Source organism: Vespula pensylvanica, chromosome 9 (assembly GCF_014466175.1).
Source record: "Vespula pensylvanica isolate Volc-1 chromosome 9, ASM1446617v1, whole genome shotgun sequence".
Lineage (NCBI taxonomy): Eukaryota > Metazoa > Arthropoda > Insecta > Hymenoptera > Vespidae > Vespula > Vespula pensylvanica.
Window position 1 is genome coordinate 3405374 of NC_057693.1, and position 21176 is coordinate 3426549.

Below are 21176 nucleotides of genomic sequence, written 5' to 3' on the forward strand. Positions count from 1 at the left end.
CAATTGGAATCTAAATGAAAATATTATATTCAAGGAAACATTATTAACAAAAATGCCAACGAATTCCAAAATTGTTTAAAACTATTGTTCTCATTAATTTTCTCAATATATCGTTATACATAATAAATATGTTAATTATCTCGACAAATCAATTTATACGTATAATTTATGTAAGAAAAATTCGAAATATTTTATGGATTTTATTACTTTACTACGTATTTGAAGCTGTGAAGCGTTACCTTAAAATATTTTATACGCGCGTCATTTGACATTGGTAACATTTAGAAATAATATTAATTCGAATAAAATTCGTACAAAAATAGAGTCATGAACATTTTAATGCTAAAAATAAGAGAATATTATACTATAAGTATAAAGTTCAGAAAGATCTATAGATTTTAAATAAATTATAGATATAAATAAGGAAGAAAATTCTTTTTCAATAAACATGTACAAGCATAGGTAAACGTTGAAATAGTATAAGGTAATACGTTGATGATTTTTGGCGGGCAAATAGTTGGTTATTACGGCGCTTGGTCGCACGAGGGCGGTAGTAGTAGCGTAACAACCATAGAGAGCGTGCTCATTCGTCCGTACGCCGTCCTACCGTACGGACGAGTCAGAATAATGGTTCGTTCGCGTTACATTAGTTTGGCACCGTTGTCGCTGCCGTTGCCGCTGCCGTTGCCGTTGCCGTTGCCGCTCTTCGTGACAAACTTGACGGTCCTCGCGGTATGTGCGTGTGCGCTTCGTCGCTAGCTTCAAGATGGCCTACCGCTACTGGTTAACACTGCGCGCCACGGTGTAATCTTCATCAAATTTCCAGTGTCCGCTGGTGTACGCTCACACGACGCTCTCTTTACAAACTCTTGCAAAAGATAAATAGACTAACGAGAAAAAGAGGGATAAAGAGAAGAAGAAGAAGGAGCGAAGGGGAAAGGAGGAAAAAGAAGCGTGAGGAAGCTCGATCTCTTGGACGAATTGTGTGTCCGGAAATGTGACGAGTCAATGCGAAACCGGTAAGCCGTATTTCATTTTTCTTTCAATTTTATTATTTTTCAGATATAAATGTTTTTCTATTCTTTTTTTTTTCCCTAACGTTATTACATATATTTATTTGTTCCAACTTTGCAATCAACCTGCGTAGTTAACCACCCGATATCTTAAAAAAGAAAACGAGACGAGTTAGTGAGTCAGTGAGACGAAGATAGTGTGTACGAACAGAAAGATAGAGTCGTTGTCCGAAAAGGACGCGAGTAAAAGCGTAACGTACGTTAGAAAACCTCTTTTTTCTTTTCCTTTTTTTTTCCTTGTTATTTTATTTATTCCTTCTTGAGGCGTTTTTATCGTGCAATTAAAATTTTCAAAAATGTACAAATGATAGAATAATAAAGAAGTCGATGAAAAAGACGATCAATCACTCGTACGAAGCTTAAAGTTTTACGATATTATTACAACGGTGTATTTCTTTGTCTGTCTCTTTCTCGCGTGATTATTTGCTCTCTCTCTCTCTCTGTTTTTCTTTCTCTCTCTATCTGATTCTCTGTCTGTCTGTCTGTCTATCTCTCTCTCTATCTATCTATCTATCTATCTATTTATCTATCTATCTATCTATCTATCTATCTCTATGTGTCGTCGGACGCGTTCGCTAACCTTGTCTTTTAGTTTGCGAGGATATTACGTATAGTAACGAATAAGAAAATAGGCCGAGTAGTTTCTTGATCCAGTGAATATACTCGTTTCGATTTTTTCTAGATAAATAGTTGCGAACATTTTTGTCGGCATCTAAACGAGACGTATAAATTGCTTTTATTTATTTTTTTTTCTTTTTCGAAGTGTCCAAAGTGTATCATTTTTTTGTTGAAGTTAGATAAACATGTTTTTCGTTGGCGATAGCAGTAAAGAAACATTGCTTTTTTTACAACGACAAGAAACTCCAAGAATTTACGATTTGGGAATTTTATTTCGAAACAATCCTATGGATCTGAAACGAATCGTGTATTTTCAATGAACGATTATTTATTATACAATGTCCATTATTCTCTATATATGTATATCCTTTTTCTTTGTATGTATATACTCGACATGAAATTATCAAAGCTTATCGATCGAACTATATGTGCTTATGTGTGTGTGTGTATTTAATTATACATGTTTTATATTATATTTTCAATATCTTTGTAGCATGATTATAAGCCTTTTCAATTATGATTGAGATTAATATCAGATTTAAAAAATCATAAGATACTTTAATTGTATCTTATTTAATATATATAATTTTTTTCTTACGTTAAATAATCATTTACGTAGTTTAAGATCTAAAAATGTTTTCATAAAGTTTTCATAAAATGAAATTCCTTTCTTATATTCATCGTCGATATATACATATATGTATGTACATTGTTAGGAATCAAATGACCTATCGAAGTTCAACAAACGGTCAAAGGTCGCGCGCGAAAAAAGGACTGACCGATCACAAAACGCCATTTTTAAAAATATGAACTTGGATTTTTTTCTTCTCAACTATACCGAGGGTTATGATTTACGAAATTGTGTACGTGTATATGTATGTATGTATATCAAATATCAGTCATATTTCACTTGCGTCGTGAAAATCAAGTCAAAATCATTTGTGAATGTTTCGTCGTGATATATACTTTAGTAAAATGATAAGCTCCAAGTATTTTTATTATTTTTTTTTCATAGTCATCGGAATATACTAGATTTCTTGCTGAAAAAATTAAACTTACCTATCGAATTTACATTTACAATATGTATATTTATTCAATAGAACGAACTTTATTGCGTAAGTATGATGAAAAAAAAAGGAAGAGAAAAAAAAAAGATAAATTCGGTTTAGAACTTCACAAACTTTTTTAAATATCAAGATAAATGTAATCAATATAGAAACGAGGAAAATTTCATGGAAAGTTTTTATCAATTACTGTACGATGAGATTAGCGTGATTAAACGATGATCGACATCAATTACACATCATATTAATTGGATACCTCGATAAAACGTAATCGTAATTGCATTAAGATCTATAATCTGGATCGTTACTTCGTGGATTGATTTCATTATCTTTCGACTTCTCTTTTCATCGTCTTTTCATCGAGAACTGCGGTTCATTTGGACGAAAATATAAATTGTTACGGTTTTTCGGATTCCGTCGTTTGACTCCAGGGAATTAATTTTTATCTACTAACTAACTAGTAACGGTGATGTGGTGCACAGCGCCGTGATCGTATAGTGTGCTAATGTCACGTAGGTGTGTGTGATATTAAATGATTTTGTGTGTGTGATATTAAATGATTTTGTGTGTGTGTGTATGAATATGAGTTCCTGCGGTAAGGCCGAGGGTAAAAGGGAAAAGAGACGAAGAAAGAGAGTAGGGATCTCGTGATGACGAACGAAGAGAAAGAGAATGAGAAAGAAAGAAAGAAAAGGTGGGTGGCAAGGGACGAAGAAAGAAAAGAAAACAAAGCAAACGCAGCCGTCGAGGCAACAATGGTACATCGACCCGCCAAAACTTCTACCGATGCAGAGAGAACACGCGCCTCGTCGTCGTCGTTATGTCGTTGTGTCGTGTCGTGTCGTGTCGTGTCGTCCTTGCTTAAAACAATTGAACGTGTTTTAATCACTCACTTTCTCTCACACTCTCTTTCTCTTTCTTCCTCATCTCTTTCTCATTCCTCCTTCATCCCCCGTTACTGTTGCAAGCCCGCTTCTAATATTGATCGTTTATATCGTTGGTTCGATCGATTTTTACTTCTTTTAATTTAAAAACATCGAAAATTCCCATCGAGATGGCGGCTAAGCTATGTATGCAATTAAATAACATGGTTACTACTCTACTCGAATTCGAGTTTGAGAATAATCGAGTCTATAGAAAGTTATTCGATGTATTTTTTTTTTTTTTTTTTTTTCCCCAAAAGAGAAATGAGGAGGGAGCAGCTCGGTGGAACAGAGAATTGGCACTTTACTATCTCTATCATCTTCATTCATCGAATAGCGATGATTTATGGATAAGTTTTGATGCGAATAGTTTTAGATTTTCAACGAAGTTGCGTTTACGAGTTCGAGTCACACGATGGTCATTTTAAGCGGGAAACTCTGCTGTACCCTTTTCCCTCGTAATTCATCATTTCCAATAACATGCAAAATGATCTAGATTTTTGATCGATCACTAAACACACACTCGTAGAAAGTATATCAATTTTAATTGTTAATTGTGTTATATATATATATATATATATATGTATATATATAAAACGAAATTGGATATTTAGAAAAAAGAACGATCAATCGAAACAATTGTTCAATTTAATTTACCTTATGAAAAAATTTCAACTCGTTTCACTTTATCATCGAGATCTTGATTCGTTGAATATTATTATTATTATTACGTATTAGTTTTGTTCTTTCTTTTTTTTTCTAATTTTTAGAAATAATAACAGCAAAACAATAATAAAGAAAACATATATGGTCGATGAGTAAAGAAGATGTATGAAAAGAAAATCGATCGTGATCATTGATCCAACGAAAAAGGTGTTGGATCGAATGATACAGGGTGGTTTCTCGGGGTGGTTTCTATAGTCGAATTCTAAAGCAAGTCCTTCAGATACCTAGAGCAGAGAAAGAGAGAGAAAGAGAGAGAGAGAAAGCAAGCTCTCTTTTTCGCAATCCGGGTTCGTTCTTGTACGCACGGGGTAGGACTGAGAAAGTGCGCTCCAGGATAGATGGAAGGAAGGAAGATCGGGTGCCGTGGTTACCCTGGCAACCGGCATTGATCCCTCCCCTCTTGTTCTACCATCCTTTCACTCCTCTCCTCTAGTCTCTTCCTCCCCTTCTCTCTCTCTCTCTCTCTCTCTCTCTCTCTCTCTCTCTCTCTCTCTCTCTCTACTGTCTCTTTTTTCTCTGTAGTTCTCTACCACCCTCTCTTTTTCTTCCTCTCCCCACCCTCACATTTCTCCTACATAGTCTGATACACACCTATACAACATACCGATTCTTTTTTCTCGCTCGATCTCCTTACACCACGCTACTCGACTTTTCGGTCTCCTTTTCGTTTTCTCTCCAACCCATCCTATCTCTCCCCTTTTCTCTTTTTCTTTCTCTCTTTTTCTTCCTCTTTCGTTTCCTTCTTTCTCCCCTCTTTTCATTTTCTCCTTTCTCTCTTTTTCTTCTTCTCTCGCTTCCTTCTTTTTTCCTTTCTTTTTTCTTTTTCTTTTCTTCCCCCTCTCATTCTCTCTATTTTTCTCTTTCTCTCTCTGTCTCTTTTTTTTTTACCGTTCTTCCTTTCCACATCCCTCGTCTCTTTGGAGCATCTCTTTCTTTCCTTCAACGCGACGGATTTCGATCATCGTTCGCCATATTTCGTTTCCTTCATGACGTCCAATGAGATCGAGAACGAAGGGAAGTCGTCAGATATTTGATGGTAGATGTACAAGAGTGAGATAGTAATGAACGAAATGAAATGTTTGTTAAAAAAAGAAGAAAAAAGACGAATAGCTTAACTTAAATTCGGTTTATCGATTTGTTCATTTTCATCATTAGTGGGACCGATATATGTAGATGCATACGTAAATGTTTAACGTCGATCTAGATATCTTTTTCTTACGATTAATATATATATCGTCTTATCCCTCTCTTTCTCTCTCTCTCTTTCTCTCTCTTGATAAACTATATTTTCAATATTTTTTGAATACAATGTCAATGAACTGTCGATCTACGAACAAGTCTTCATTTATCCTTAACCGTTTCATTTGATTTCTCGACGTTTAACGCCAAGGGTTGAGTAATCCTGTGGTCGAGAGTTTACCTTCTCGCGGTTACAACGGATCATCGTATATAATCGCACTATACATTCAACAGCTTCCATGAAGAAATTCTTTAGTGAAAATTTTTTTTTCTTTCTTTTTCTATTCCCTTTTTTTAATTTTATATTCTTATGAACATACTTTTATTTTCTTGTAAACGATTTTACCGATGAAATTTGATTGTCTGAATTCGTTGTGTAATCTATTCGCATGCAACATTTTCGACGGCATCCATTTTGTTTTATTCGGTTATTTATTTATTTATTTCTTTGTTTGTTTGTTTGTTTGTTTGTTTCTCTTCTTTTTTTATCTACCTAAGTTTTGCTAGAGAATAATTTTCTTTTATTTTCTTTAAAGGAGGGATCAAGCTTACGTAGAGAAAGAGACTCTTTTGGGGTCGATGATGCGTGTCCGGTGAAAGCACGCGCGATGGGATATACTTCGGTGATAGGAGAAAAAGAGGAAGAAAAAGAAAAAGAAAAAGATTGGGAGAGTACTCCATTCTGTGGATTATTATCCGTCTCTTCTCAGCCCAACTATTCTTTGGAATTAAGAGTGGTCAGTTACGCGATGTCATCGTACTATACATTCGATTCGATCTTTCTCCCTTCTTTCAGACTGCCACGTCAAATCTCAGACTTTATCTTCTTCTTCTTCGTCTAGTCAAATTCTCTTTTTCTTTAATTTTTTTTTTTTAGTTTTCTTTTTTTTTTATGAATTACTCTTTTTTACTTTCATTACTTTTCTTCTCGTTCGTTACACGTTATTATTTTAAATTATAATTATATTCAAATTATCAAAGATTTTCGCGTGATGTTAGTAACGTTTACAAGGGTAAAAAAATCGTTCGAGGGATGCCTTTTACTTTGTCCTCGTTGTTTCTAAAATTGATGCGATTTCGACATCCTTCTCTCTTCCTTCTCCCCTTTTCTCTCTCTCTCTCTCTCTCTCTCTCTCTCTCTCTCTCTCTCTCTCTCTCTCGCTCGCTCGTTTCTAACAATGCTCGTTGTGAAACTTACAACGCTCGGCCAACCGAACAATCTCAGAATCATTTTGCAACCAACTCGACGTTCTTACTCCGTGCGAGTTTACGTTCGTTCGTTCGTTCGTTCGTTCGTTCGTTCCACTTGCATTCTATCTTACCACTCTGACGTTGAGATACTTTTATATTCTGTTAAAAGCTACCAGCCTTAATGGACTTTCTTTGATATTGTCTTCGAGGGAATGTCGAATGTTCTTTATCGATATAAAGATTGATCGTATTAAATATTTAAGTAACTTTTCGTATGAATAAATGCTTTATTTATACGTTGTAACCCAACATATATTTACACAAATACGTTAATGTTAACTTCGATATATTTACAAGTTCTACGAATGAACGATGGGGAATGAAAAATATCGAGTTGCTCTACGAGAGATCAGTCGCGTACACGATCGACGCTTGTAGATTTACAAAATGTGGGTCAGTCCGTTCTCTTTGAATTGGGGTTTGCACATCGCGTTCATATAGATAGGTATATATATATATATATATATATATATATATGTTTATTTTATTTAAAAGCAAATTGCATTTTTTTTTGTGATTTCGTGGCGTAATAAAAAGTAGTATAATCATAATTACGTATCTAATCGTTGATTCTTTTCTTTTAAAAAGGAAAAGAGAAACAAAGTGTTCTTTACGACAGTGTTGAAGTATCGTTATAGTTTAACGCGGAATTAGATTTATAGGAGAACTTTTGTTGTTATCGTAGTTACTGTTAAACCATAGAACATGCATCACAGTTTGCTTACAGCGTTTTACCATGGAAAGTGGCGTAAAGTTACTTGCACGCTATACATTATCGCGACTCAGTGTTTCCTGATAATTAAGTAATAAAAGCATTAAAACACATAAGATAGAACTCTCTCTCTCTCTCTCTCTATATATATATATATATATATATATATATATATAATTTTATTTTATTTCTTTTTATTTCTTGAAAGAGATTTTCTCTAAGTTATTCATAGTATATTAGATTTGTATAAAACGAAGAAGTTTATGTTATTGACAATTGAAATATAAATGATTCGCACAAATGGAATTTAATTACAAACGATAATGCATCGAGAGAAGTGAAGATTGAGGGGTGAAATGGGGTGAGGTGAGGTGAGGAGAGGAGAGAAAGAGAGAGAGAGAGATCGAAGATGTTTGTAACGAACTAGATGGAGAATTTTCATTTGTTTTATACGTCGCTCCAAGCCGTAGTACTACTTCGTTGTGACGTCAGACTTACCGCGGCTATTCTTGGTCCAAAGACATCCAGGATGTTTCATTCGGTCATATTCAAGACGCAGAGATAGATCTTAACGCGAGAGACACAGAAATGATAATTATCCATTACTAGTTTTGAACTATTCTCTAAAATTTCTTTCATCTTTTTTTCTCTTTCTGTTTCTTTTGCGATTTAAAAATATTTTAATATCTCCGAAGTTCTCTTCGTATTCCATATTCTTTGATATTAAGAAAACATGAAAGAAAAGAAAAGGAAGATTTAATGAACACGACAAGTGTATTAGACGTCGACACTAGTTCGCCATACCACGATGGGGATAAAGAACGAGAGAAAAGACAGACAGACAGAGAAAGAGAGAGAGAGAGAACATATACGATTATGACCATGGAGGTACGAAGCTTCGCTGACCCCACTATATAGATATGATCCCGTTAACGTACAACTTCTTCGTTTTCTCTTCTGTCTCCACAGGTTATCGCATGTTCGGCTTATTATTGTCAGCTTTTTTCTTTTTCCTCTCCTCATTTTACACCTCTACAAATCTATACAATGTACATTTCTTTAATTTTCACTTTAAAATCCGAACCTGGTCGGTAAAGAGATATCCCATGGAAAATATTAAAAATATGCAATATCTTTTCAATTAAGATAATAGCAGTAATAGTAGTAGTAGAAGTAATATAACAACACAACGTTGAGTTTTAATAGTGTTTTGGAGAAAACAAAAAAATAATAACTATGAAGTTTTCTTCTTAGCGATTTCCGAGTACCTTGTGTTTATCTTCTTTTCTTTTTCTCTTTCTTCCCAGTCTGGCGAGCACATCTGCACTCTCTCACATTGGTCAGTGCGCGCTTATGTTCATATATATATATATATATACATACCTACGTATCTACATACATACACACGTATATACATTTATACGTGTGTAATATGCACGCCTACCAGATCACATATCTGTCTAAATGCTCGCTATCTATCTGTATATGTGTTACAGCTTGTATGTACGTACATAGATATACATATAAGTGTTATATAGTGTAGGTGCAGACTACATCAAGAGAAACCGATGGTCTCGTCTATTGAACCGAGGATAATGAGTACCAGCTGTATTGTCCACCTCCCATCCTCACCCTCACCCCTCCACTACTCCTCTTCTAAACCCTTAGCATATACTCACTCGTGTACGTTCGATGTATAGTCGCGTCTGCGCCTGTGTGTCGAGAACGATCATATTTGTGTATTGTATTTGTGTGAAAAGTAGTTCCCCATTAAAGTGTGTGTGTGTGGGTATATATATATATATCATGTTCTACACGATATATGTATATTAGTATCGAAAGTAATATCGATTGCTTTGGTCCTCCCACCATGTGAAGGAAGAGCAGGAGGTTGTTGCGTTTGCCAACACTTTAAAGTGCGAACACAATCGAATATTTTTACAAACTTTGATCAAAGTTTACAGAATTCCTATCAAAATCAAAATATTACCTTATAAATTCTCGATGAAGTTCATTTTTGCAACCTCGATATAACTAATATGTTTTTTATTTTTCTTTTTCTTTTTTGTACGTTCTACTTCCATATAACTTGGGACTTTTTATTAAATTAGTACACTCACGAATGTATGTATGTATCCTGCACGAGTTCGTTCACATGTTAAATCATCGTACATTTATTTTTGGAATGAAAGAGTTCTTTTATTATAAACTCGAAATATATCATACTTATATAAAATTAGAGTGTCGTCTTTGCGTTGTTTCAAGACAAAGCCAATAATAAATAAAGTTGATATATTTCTCTCTCTCTCTCTCTCTTTATTTTTTAAGTAGAACCACAAAGAGTTTCCACTTCTTTATTTATCATTTTGATTTTAATATCAATTTTCTTTATTATTATTATAATCATTCATCGAAATTTATACGCTATAATTAGAAATACTTATGCTGACGATTCGAAGTTATAAAAAAAAGAAGAAAGTATATTAGAAAGGGTCGTAAGTACGTGGAAACTTTCTGAAACAATTGAATTGAATGATCAGTTAATTAATGAATCATAATATTGAAAGAACGTATATTTTTTTTATAATCGAAGATGTACGTCATTCGTACTGACGTATTATACATTCACATTCGTTATCTTCCCACGTCTCCTTTTTACCTCACTCGTGATCTTTTCGTCATCCTTTTATTTTTTCTCTATCTCGTTTTTTCGTCACCATCTGCGGAACGTACCACCATTGACGTTAGTACATCCCACGTATGCAGGTGTCGTTAGAATGCCGATAATACGCGTAAGTTGGGCTCGAACGAAAGTATCGTTAATCCTCGTACATAAAATTTAATCAACGCACGAGGATTTATACTTAATACGTTCAAAAATTGTTAAACGCGATAAAGATTCGATCAATCGTCAAAATTAATATTTATTTTCTTCGACAAAATGAATAGATGCTGATACGATAATTATGTCTTTATGGGAAATGTGTAAGTTAAAAAAAAAGTCTAAGTATATTTTAAAGATTATTGGATTGAACTTGATGAAGTTTAATATATACAAGATTTCGATATAAGATAAATATTCGTACGTAAAATTAGGTCGAGCCGAGTCGAGCCGAGCCGGTAACATCGTCCTCCAAACGAAGAAGGGAGGGAAACTGAGGTGGATTATTACGGCACTGACGGTGTGGTACCATGGACCTCGTCGTTCATGGTATGTATGCACGTGAACTGGCTATAGTGCTACAGTGCTGCGGTGGGATCGATTCGACCGGAGGTGTAAGCCCTACCTCGATTTACAAGCTTCGATATATACCCCCGTAGCGCTTCTCTCGATTTTCTCTCTCTTTCTCTCTCTCTCTCTTTCTCTTTCCTCTCTCTTTTTCTCTGTCTTTTGCACCCTCGCTAAATATTCCTATCGTTTTTCCTTCCAATCTTCCTTTTTCTCTAAATAATATCTTTATTTTATTCTTCCTTTCTCATATTCTCACATCTCTTGGTAAAAAGAAAACATCTTTTTTCCTTCCGACTGACGTTTATAAAAAAATTGAACATTATCTTACGTGGTAATTACAAAAAGAATGAAATTTATCTTTGTTATATCATGGTATTTTTTTTCTTTTTTTTTCTTTTTCTTCTTTTTTTTTTTTTTAAATATACCTTATTCTATATACTTATCGTCATTTACCTATCGTAAATAAATCTTTTCACATTATCATATTCGTTGTCACAATGATTTATCGAAAATTCAAAATTGTATCATGTTACAACATGTACTTAGAACAAAAATGGAAGTTATTACAGCTTCATCTTCTTATTTTCTCTCATGGAAGAAAAAATATTATCATCATTTAGATAATAAATCTTCAGACATTCTCGTATTCGCTGACAATGGTTTTTCGAAAATTCAAAATAGTATTAGATCACGTTCCACTGAGAAGAAGTAAAAGAAATTTATTTATGTTAATCCTTTCGTTATATTCTCTCAAAGAAGAAATAGAAAGAAAGAAAATTATTATCGCTATTTACCTTTATCGAATATAAATCGAGGCTCTCTTGAGGCGAGCTTTAAAATTGTACATACTCATCTGGGAATACCACGTTCGTTTTCCTCGTGGGTGTATTTCTGTAAACGAACGGTGACGGAGTCGTTTGGCGGCGCCGCTGTCGGCGTCGGCGTCGGCGTCGGCGTCGGCTTCGCCGGTGCGCATCTATTGAAAACATAAATGCATGACAATAATGTGCAGCCTGCAGTATGCGCGTATCCACGTTTCACGGAACGTCTGTATATCTGTATTCGTGCACTTTCAGTCAGTTAATCTTATGCCATGCAATATTATTAAAACAGGATATTATAGTGAAATTAACGATCAACGAGATATCAAATTTTCAATTATTAACTATAATTTATTCCTTTAAGATTTAAAAGTAATGGTACAGAAAATATTTCTACTCTGTTACTATTGCGATAGTTACTTTGATGATTGTAAAATCGTATACTTTCTATAGTATAATATAATTATATATAATTTGTTTACATATGTCTTATTTATTTAAAAGATGCTTGAAATGACTTCTTTCAAAGATGAAAAAAGGGAAAACTCAAAATTTGATTAAAGTTACACGCGTGTGTGTGTATGTATTATATATATGTAAATATATATATATATATATTTAACCTTTTGCATTCAAATATTGAGCATAGTTCGACATTTTTTCGAATGGTAATAAATTATTTTGCATTTTATATTTTCATTAGGATAAATTATATGAAATAAAATATGTATAAAAAAATAAAAAGTGCAAAGGGTTAAAAAAAGAATATATTAAATATTTATTTACATTATCCTTACTAAACAAATATCCTTGAATTTGGTTTTATCTTTATGGTAGAAAGATGAAATGGTAGGGTTAATGGCAGAGGTTCGAAGAAGGAGAGGACGAGAGACGTTCGGAGAGCAGCACATTCCACGACTTCCAAGGAAGCCTGTGAGGAAAGGAGTCTGCGTATTATTATAGTAATTCTTTCCCTCGCTCTTATTATTCCAAGACGACGCGGATGACGATATATATATATATATATATATATATATATATATATGCGTGTGTATGTGTGTGTATGCATACATATAACTTCTCTTTGCATATCTCGTTTTTTCGCTTGAGTAGTTTCTACATATACCTAGATATATTAGCATAGACGATTAGAGGTATAGATTAAATTTTAAAGAAAATTATTTCGATATATCTATCTCAACGAATTAGATGTAATGGAATGGTTCGAATTTTTTTTCTAATGCATTAGTATAATTTAACACAAGAATAAGATCTATGTTAAATAATGAATGCATTTAATTTTCTTCCTTAGTAATGGTAAGTTTTAAATTATCGAAGAACATGTTTCGATAAAAATAGATAGCGATCGATATGAATACGCAACGGCTAGGGATTCTCGAATCCATCGATACGGTCCTAGGTTGCGCGTACAGTGAGCCGAGAGTTTGTAGTAGTATGTTTGCGCGATATAAGCGCATGGTGCACTATAGCGATCCATTATAGTGGAGCTATACTATACCATATAGCCGTAGCAGCCTGCGCAGACGGAATATGGGAAAGCTTTGCTAGTAGAAAAGACGAAAGAGGAAGAGAGAAAGAGAGAAGAACGAGAAGGGTTGAGGAGAGAGAGGGGGAGAGAGAGAGAGAGAGAAGCGCGTCTAGGGCCTTTTCCAGAAGGCAGAAAGCACGACGAAGCAATATCGCACCGTCTGCCAGTGTCGTAAAACCCCTTTGATCTCTCTCTCTCTCTCTCTCTCTCTCTCCCCTCTTTTCCCTCTCTTCTTTCTCTTGCTCGTTTTTTTATTATTATTATTTTTTTCTATCTCATCCTTGTTACATGAAATTTTTTACCTCCCAACGCATTTTCCTTTCATTTTTGCACTGCTTAATTCTGGGGGGAAAAAAGAAAAAGAATAACAGATAAAAAATTCAAATACGTGTTGGCACAGTTGTTCCACGTACTTTTTTTTTTCTTTTTCATATATATATTTTTTTCTTTATCCATTTTTTTCTATTTTTAATATCATGATTCTCGTAATCGTAAGACTTCGTTGAGTTTAAAAAAGTACAATAAGGTACTTTTTGTAGAATTATCGAAGATGTTATCGAGGATGGTTTTCTTCGAGGACCAAAGGAACGTAGCTAAAAGGATGCAAGATTCGCGGTGCAACAATAATTATGGGCAGCAGCAGTCACCGTGCGGAGTTGCGCAAGCGCTACGTTCTTTTCGTCCGTCGAACTGTTTGTGAGAGAATAGTATTTGGTGTGTGTGTATACGTGCGCGTGCGCACGTGTATGGGTGTATGTGTGTAGATACCTCAAAGAGAAAGAAAAATATAGACATGGGAACGGGGTAAAGAGGAGTGGCGAAGAGAGGAGAGGAGAGGAGAGGAGAGGAGAGAAGAGAAAGAAAGCAAAGAGGGTCGTTCGAAAAGAGTACGGTGAAAAAAAGAAGAGACTCGTTGGCGATTCCGCGCCAATTCCGTAGGCAGCCCCATCTATGTAACTTTCTTTTCCTGAATCTCTCGGTATGAGTTTCGTGAAAGTATTACCGTTTAGTAATGATGAATTTGCAATGATGGTTTTTCTTTCTTCAATCGAAACGATCATTTTTTTCGTTTGTAATTTTCATTAGAATGTTTTTTTTTTATCACTTTTCATTATATTCAGCAAATAGAATTTTTATATCATTAGTTCGATATTAATTTTGTGCTTTATTCGAAGGTATACCTATCGAAAGATTTATTAAATTTAACTTATTAAATGTGAAATCTAGAACGTGCTATACTGTAATATTGGGATGTTGGAATGTTTTCTTTAATTATAATCGGGTTTATTTTTTCTTCTTTTTTTTCATCACTTGTTTTTTATATATAATTTAATCTACACTTCCGAGTTATAAATCTTCGGACTGACCTTTCAGTATGTTAATAATCAACGAATGAATTTCAAATTACAAGAAGAATCGATTAAAAAAGCTTTGCGTACTTTCTCCTACGATTATTGATTGAGAACCACTGCTTACGGAACGAAGCCTGCTACACACACAAGTGCGCGCGCACACATATTTAGAAACGCGTCGCGATACAACCGTATGGTTTTGCGATGTTCTCTCACTGACGTCGTACGATCTTGGCCGAACATTTACGAATATAGACGAATGGAGGTTGATTTAAATAATGACTTATTTAATTGCGATAAGTGACAGAATATGAACGAGAACGTCACGAGACTTGGTCCTGTTTGGTAGTTGCAGAAAATATTCTCTGATTGTGATATATACATATATATTTATTTGTTAAATATATGATGAGAAGAACAATAAACAGAAAGGCATATTTTATATTAAATAAAAAAGTACATTGTTTAGATCCACGCTCGTGAAAACTTATGTTTGTAATTTCAATTTGCGTTCCAATTATCTACGAAGTGCAGTTGCGCGTAAAAACGTACGAGTAAGATACGTTACATCGTTTGATAGTGGAAATTAAGTAAGTTTTTTTACGTAAGTTTCTAATCAGGTTTTCTTAAGGAAAAAAGAAGATATATATATATATATATATATATATATATACCTATACTTGGAAAAGAATCCTATGAGGAAGAAATCCTTTATCGTGCGATCGAATGAACGGCAGGTTCGAAATTTCGAAGTCCGAGCACCACTGTTTTTTTTATTTTTGTATTTTTTTAAGTGAGACCAGCGCATGCGCATACGAAGTTCTTGGACGGAAAATACGCGTGTACTCTTTGGTAGCGCGACGGAGAGAAGCGAGCTTGTGTCGTCGTCGTCATTCTCGTCGTCGTCGTCGTCGTCGTCGTCGTTGTCGAGCAAACGAACATAGCCGAACATTGCCGAGCATCGAGCAGTAACATCATCGACGAGCCGTCGAGGCACCACAGCTCACTTTGCTCCGAGCTGTCGAACGCGACGGGCGTAAAAATCCTAATCGCGTTGCGCTTCTATATTTTCTTTATTTCTAATTCTCACAGACTTTCGCTTCCCATCTAATAACAATCGTCTATCATTTTTCTCGCTTATTTCTTTCGCTATATATAAATACGCTCGCGATACGTTATCATCATCGTCATCGTCACCGTCATCATCATCATCATCATCATCATCATCATCATCATCATCATCATCATCATCATCATCATCATCTCCTTCACCGGATCTTTTCATATATAATATTTCTATCTCGTGTAGAAAAAATCACGCGTTATTTCATATCATTCGACATCGACGATATTATTTTTCTCGTTTTAGTTTCACGATCGATCGTTCTTTTCCTTTTTTTAAAAAAAAATTTTTTTTTTTTTTTGTTACATCTCAAATAGATTCCTCACGTTCATTCATTCGTTCTTTTCGATCGATTTTCCTTCCAGAACTCTCGATCATAAAATACACAGAGAGACAAGGCCACTTTGATAGAGAAGCTTATTCTTGTGATAGCTTCAGTATCCTTCTTCTTCCTGTATCTCTTTATCTGTCTATTTATTAACCTTTTTCTCTTTATCAATCTCTTTCTCTCTCTCTTTATCAATCTCTCTCTTTTTCATTCTCTCTCTCTCTCTCTCTCTCTCTCTCTCTCTCTCTCTCTCTTACACACACACACACACACACACACACTCATGTCGTTAAAATCTCAAGTTTGGTCGTTCTCGCTCGGAAACGTCGATCGGACGACAGATCTGAAGGACGATTGTGGTCGCGATCAGAATGGAAATGGCTGAAGCTACGAAGCACTTTCTAAAATTGCGTGATATAGGATTCGATCGTGATCAGAGTTACTGCTCAAATTTTGATAATTGGAGACGCACGAAACTAGACGAACGTTACGAAATATGGGAAAGTAAAGGGGCAAGAAGATAAAGAATATAGATGAGGAAAGTAGAAGGAAAGAAAAATATAAGGAAATAGAAAAAAGGGGAAGGAAATAAGGGATGGTAGGATAAGCACAACGGGCAGCAGCCATTTACACCTGGCTCGAGTTCCTCGGAGGTATATAAGGGACACAAGGTGCGCATGGTAACCAAAGGCAGGCAGACAGAAACCTTCCCCTCCCCCTTTCCTCTCTTCCTTCTCCTCCCAAGCCAGCTTTGAATCAATAATCTCCGGTCACGATTATATATAAGCTTTCTTCCTCTTTCTCTCTTTTTTCTCTCTCATTTTTCTCCTTCTTTTCTCTCTCTCTCTCTCTCTCTCTCTCTCTCTCTCTCTCTCTCTCTCCCCTCTTTCCTTTTCTTTTCTTTCTTTTCATCTATCTTTCTGTCTGTGCATCGAATCGCGAAAATATCGGATATAATACTTATGATTAAAAATTGCGATGAGGTATGAAGGAACTATACAAGAGGCAAAGAGACGCAACATAAAAGTGCGCGCGCGAGAGCGAGCGAGAGAGAGAGAGAGAGAGAGAGAGAGAGAGAGAGAGAGAGAGAGATAGAGGTGTTCTTTTTCTCTGTCTCTCTCACGTGTGGAAATTGATTTTCCTCCGCCGTATCCTCCTGGCCTTGTTCGAGCGGTGCGCCAGTATCAGCGCCGCGAATTATTGATCTCGCTATATCCTCTTCTCTCTTCTACTCCAACATTTATGGGATTTTCGAGGAAAAGAAAAGAAAAGAAGAGAATAGAAAAGAATAGAAAAGAAAAAGAAAGAATAGGAAGGAAAGGAAAAGAAAAAAAGCACAAGGAGATACGATAATCGACGATCGAACATTATAGCGTGATAAAGAAAAAGGAGATAGTCGTTAGATATATCCTTGGATATTTTTATTTCTCTCTCTCTCTCTCTCTCTCTCTCTCTCTCTGTCTCTTTCTCTGTCTCTGTCTCTCTCTCTGTCTCTGTCTCTCAGAAATTTCTATCAGCACGTTAAAAGGATCATTATTTATTAATTCGTTTTTGTTCTTTTTTCTTTCTTTCTTCTCTTTAAAATAAAGGATGTCTTCGATCAAAGCCTGGAACGTCACGGGTCCGCCAAGCCGGCCGGTGGTTCGAGCATGATCGAGAAGACGGATTGTGATCCCGTGGATTGTGAGATGGAGGTCGCGCGGGAGATCCAAGGAGGCCTAGTAGAAGCAACGCGTACGATTACGGAGAAGCAAGAGAAGGAAACTTATGAAAAGAACGAAGATGGTACAACAACATCATCATCATCAACAACAACAACAACTTGCAGCGAATCGAGCGGCTGCATTCTTTTGGACAAATTCGTTCCCGAATGTTTTCGAGAAGAAGAAGAACGTATGCAGGTCGATGAGAATGTCGAGACCCAATCGAAGACGACCGTTGACGTCTTTTCGGGTTCTTCGTCATCGTCATCGCCGTCGCCATTGTCCTCGCCATCATCTTCGTCTTCTTCGTCGTTGTCAAGAAAGAGACCAGCCGGTAGCGACTTTCTGTCGATCGATACAGATGCCAAGAGAATCGGCGTGGAGATGTCCGAGGAAGAAACGAATCAATTGAAAAACGACGTCAAAAGACTTTCGCCCGTTGAGATAAGCCTTCGAGAACGTACACTAGGTGAGATCTCATTGACTCCGGAATCACGGTTGTTTTGCGAAGACGTCAACAACGTCACGTCGGAGAATTTATCATCGTCCAATGTTTCTCGAATGATACGTCATAGGCAAACTATGATTAATGATTTGGTCGATGCTAATGAAGATAGTACGAAGACACGATCAAAGTCTAAGATCTATAAAACGGACGAGACGATTGAAAACGACGAATGTACTAGAAGCGTCGAAATCACGGAGAACGTCGAATGTAAATTGCATAAGGATAACACGGACGACGGCGTTGATAATGACGATAATGATGATGATAATGGTGATGATGATAATGGTAATGATGATGAAAATTCCTGTTGCTCAACGTCGTTCCGTGAGAATGACATTCTCCCTTGTGAAGACGGAGTCGTTGACGATTCCAAAGCCGATACGTCCGTCGTCATGAAGTCGGAGAAAGAAGAAGGTACAGATTCTCTGCGTCAGTTGGTTGTCATGCTGAATCGTGTGGACGAAGAGATCAAAGATAAGTCGGATCCTAAGGAATGCAAAAACAATGTTCTTAGTGCGATGAGACCGAGAAAGATTCCTCGAGAAGACGGCGGTACGACTGCGAAGGACAATGTATACGAAACGATGCTAAAGACTAATTTGTCGCCTCGTAAACTGATCGTAGTGCTAAATCGTATAGACATGAAGGAAGGTGCTAAAAAGGAGAAAGGAAATGTTGACCGATGCGTTGATAGCAATATAGTCGAATCTACGGCAGATTGTCGAACAAAAATTGATAGTACGATGCAAAAAATATCTACTCGTTCTTCCGTGCAAAAGCTTTTAGACATGAACAATATTGTAAGTTCGAAGGATGGATACACGGAAGAAAGTAACAAAAACGATTCGCTTTTACTCGATAGTTATCCGGTCGTATTGTCTGGTATAGAGAAGGAAAATAGCGTTGACGATGTAAGCAATTTGCGGCAAGCCGAGTTAAACGAGGAAGTCGAAATCGTAGGTTCGGAAACGCAAAGGGCACTCTCCCCGACAGTGTCCATTGTGGCTAAGTATGATGATCCAATTTCGTTGGACTCGAATGGAATAGCTTTCGATGAAGCCACACGTTATTCGATAAGAAATAAAACGAAAATGATCACCGAGGAGGAGGAGGAGCAGGAGGAGGAGGAAGAAGAAGAGGAGGAGGAGGAGGAGGAGGATGATGAGCTCGGCGAGGAGGAAGAGTTACGAGTTGAGAAAAATGTTGCGAGGAGAAGTAGCGTGTTACAGAAATTAAATAAAGAAGAAGTGCCTAGCGGTGGGGCGGTAGTGATCGAGAAACTCAAAGAGGAGGAGGAAGTCGTTTTGGCGACGTCGTCGACTATGCCGAACGAAGATGACGATCATTTGCGAAATCTTGACTCGTCTGATTTGGATTCGTCCGAGACAACAACGCCAGGTTCACCTGGAGAAGCGCTGGAAGCTTCTGCCGATGTCCAAGAAGCGATTGATACCGAGACAGAAACCGAGACTGGTTCCGACAGTTCCGAGATGCCAACGTCCATTGTTCGTATTCGCGGCACCAGCTGCGAAGGAGAAGACATCGCCGATGCAGCGAATAATTGCCCCGAGAATGAGACTCTCTGTTGCGACGAGATAGCGTCCGAGATGATAACCAGGCTCGAGCCAGAAAAACCAGAACCTTTCACCGAGGATTCCGCAGAGAGTTTAGCGTTGACGACTGGTGCAAGAGACGAGGTTAGATCCGACGGGAGCGATTCTGGTCTTGGAAGCGAAATACCTGGAGATCCTGGACCAGCACCAGCTCCAGAGAGCGATTCCGAGACGTCTTTTCTTGACAGAATACCGGATGATATTCTTTCCGACAAGGAAAAAGGTGAGAGACTCCTCTTGGTCCTTCATATTATCTTGCACGATACGAACGAATACTTTTCAATTTTATCTTATCAGTTCGCGAAATCCGCTTATCTTGGTTGATCGACAAGGTCGTCGTCGTCGTCGTCGTCGTCGTCGTCGTCGTCGTCGTCGTCGTCGTCGTCGTCGTCGTCGTCGTCGTCGTCGTCGTCGTCGGCGTCGTCGTCGTCGTCGTCGTCGTCGCCCTCGCCTTTTATCCAGCACGATCGATCCATTTCACTGTTATCTATATTTACTAGCATTGATCGTTTCCACTTCCGACGAATCGAGTTCCATGGAGACTTTTTTACGAAAAAAAGAAAAAAAAAGAAAAAGAAAAAACGCATGACTTTAAAAGAAGATCGTATCATTTCGTTTAACGATAATCATAATACCTTTCAAGCTCCAACGTAACAAGGATCAACATTTCCCCGCATTTTGTACCTATCGAATCGTGTGTAATATCAACCAGCATCTAACTGCGCTCACCATCCGGCAGAATGGGAGAAAAGAGTATCGATAAGTCTCGCATCGAATACACCAACACGACGTTTTCTAACGATAATCATTTTCTTCTCTTTAGCTGTGAACCAACTAGAGGAGAGCTTTGTACCGGAAACGAGTGTCCCTGGGGCATCGCAGGCTACGTTAGCGACGTTCCGAAATCCTCCGAAAAGCAATCTTAAACGTAGACTGACTGATTGTATGGAAGGAGAACCGAGCCCTAAAAGAAGCAATACTACCGAGGAGCCTATGAAGAAGAAACGAAACATCCATTTTGATGCCGTTACTGTTTATTATTTTCCTCGAGCGCAAGGTTTCACTTGTGTTCCTTCGCAAGTAATGGCAATTCTTTAATTTCATTCGTTAATTATAAATCGAAGATACTTCGCATCCTAAAATCTATTTGATCTTTTTCTTTCAGGGTGGTAGTACTCTAGGCATGAGCGCGACTCATACGCACGCCGAAAGGTTTTCTCTTTCCGAACATGCGGCCGAGCAAAGGAGATTGCATCGGGCTAGATTGGCGCAGCTACGTTCAGAACGTGCAGCAAATTGCGCGACGGAAGCTGCTTCGAGTTCGGAAGATCCGAGCGACGA

At 36.9% G+C, this 21176-nt stretch overlaps 1 protein-coding gene and 1 long non-coding RNA gene across 6 annotated transcripts in view; one reads left to right on the forward strand and one right to left on the reverse strand.

The window, feature by feature from the left end:
• Positions 1-528: 528 nt before the first annotated feature.
• Positions 529-21176, forward strand: part of LOC122631594 (probable GPI-anchored adhesin-like protein PGA55) — a 24468-nt gene continuing 3820 nt past the window's right edge. Inside the window, exons 1-6 of one of the 5 annotated variants that reach the window (XM_043817483.1) lie at positions 531-732; positions 827-1019; positions 10703-10817; positions 17601-20058; positions 20659-20915; positions 21001-21176. The exon at positions 21001-21176 is cut by the window's right edge and continues 241 nt beyond it. In XM_043817483.1, the coding sequence (XP_043673418.1) occupies positions 10815-10817; positions 17601-20058; positions 20659-20915; positions 21001-21176 (2894 nt within the window). In that variant the 5' untranslated portion in view covers positions 531-732; positions 827-1019; positions 10703-10814. Of the gene's footprint in view, positions 1020-10702; positions 10818-14981; positions 15151-16272; positions 16683-17600; positions 20059-20658; positions 20916-21000 lie in introns of those variants that run through there. The other 4 variants (XM_043817487.1, XM_043817484.1, XM_043817486.1 and 1 more) reach the window with 4 other exon arrangements.
• LOC122631604 lies at positions 11270-15771 on the reverse strand. The gene is made up of 3 exons (XR_006327738.1): positions 15235-15771; positions 11633-11814; positions 11270-11536 (listed from the first exon to the last, which is right to left on the reverse strand). It is a non-coding gene; the product is annotated as an uncharacterized LOC122631604 (long non-coding RNA).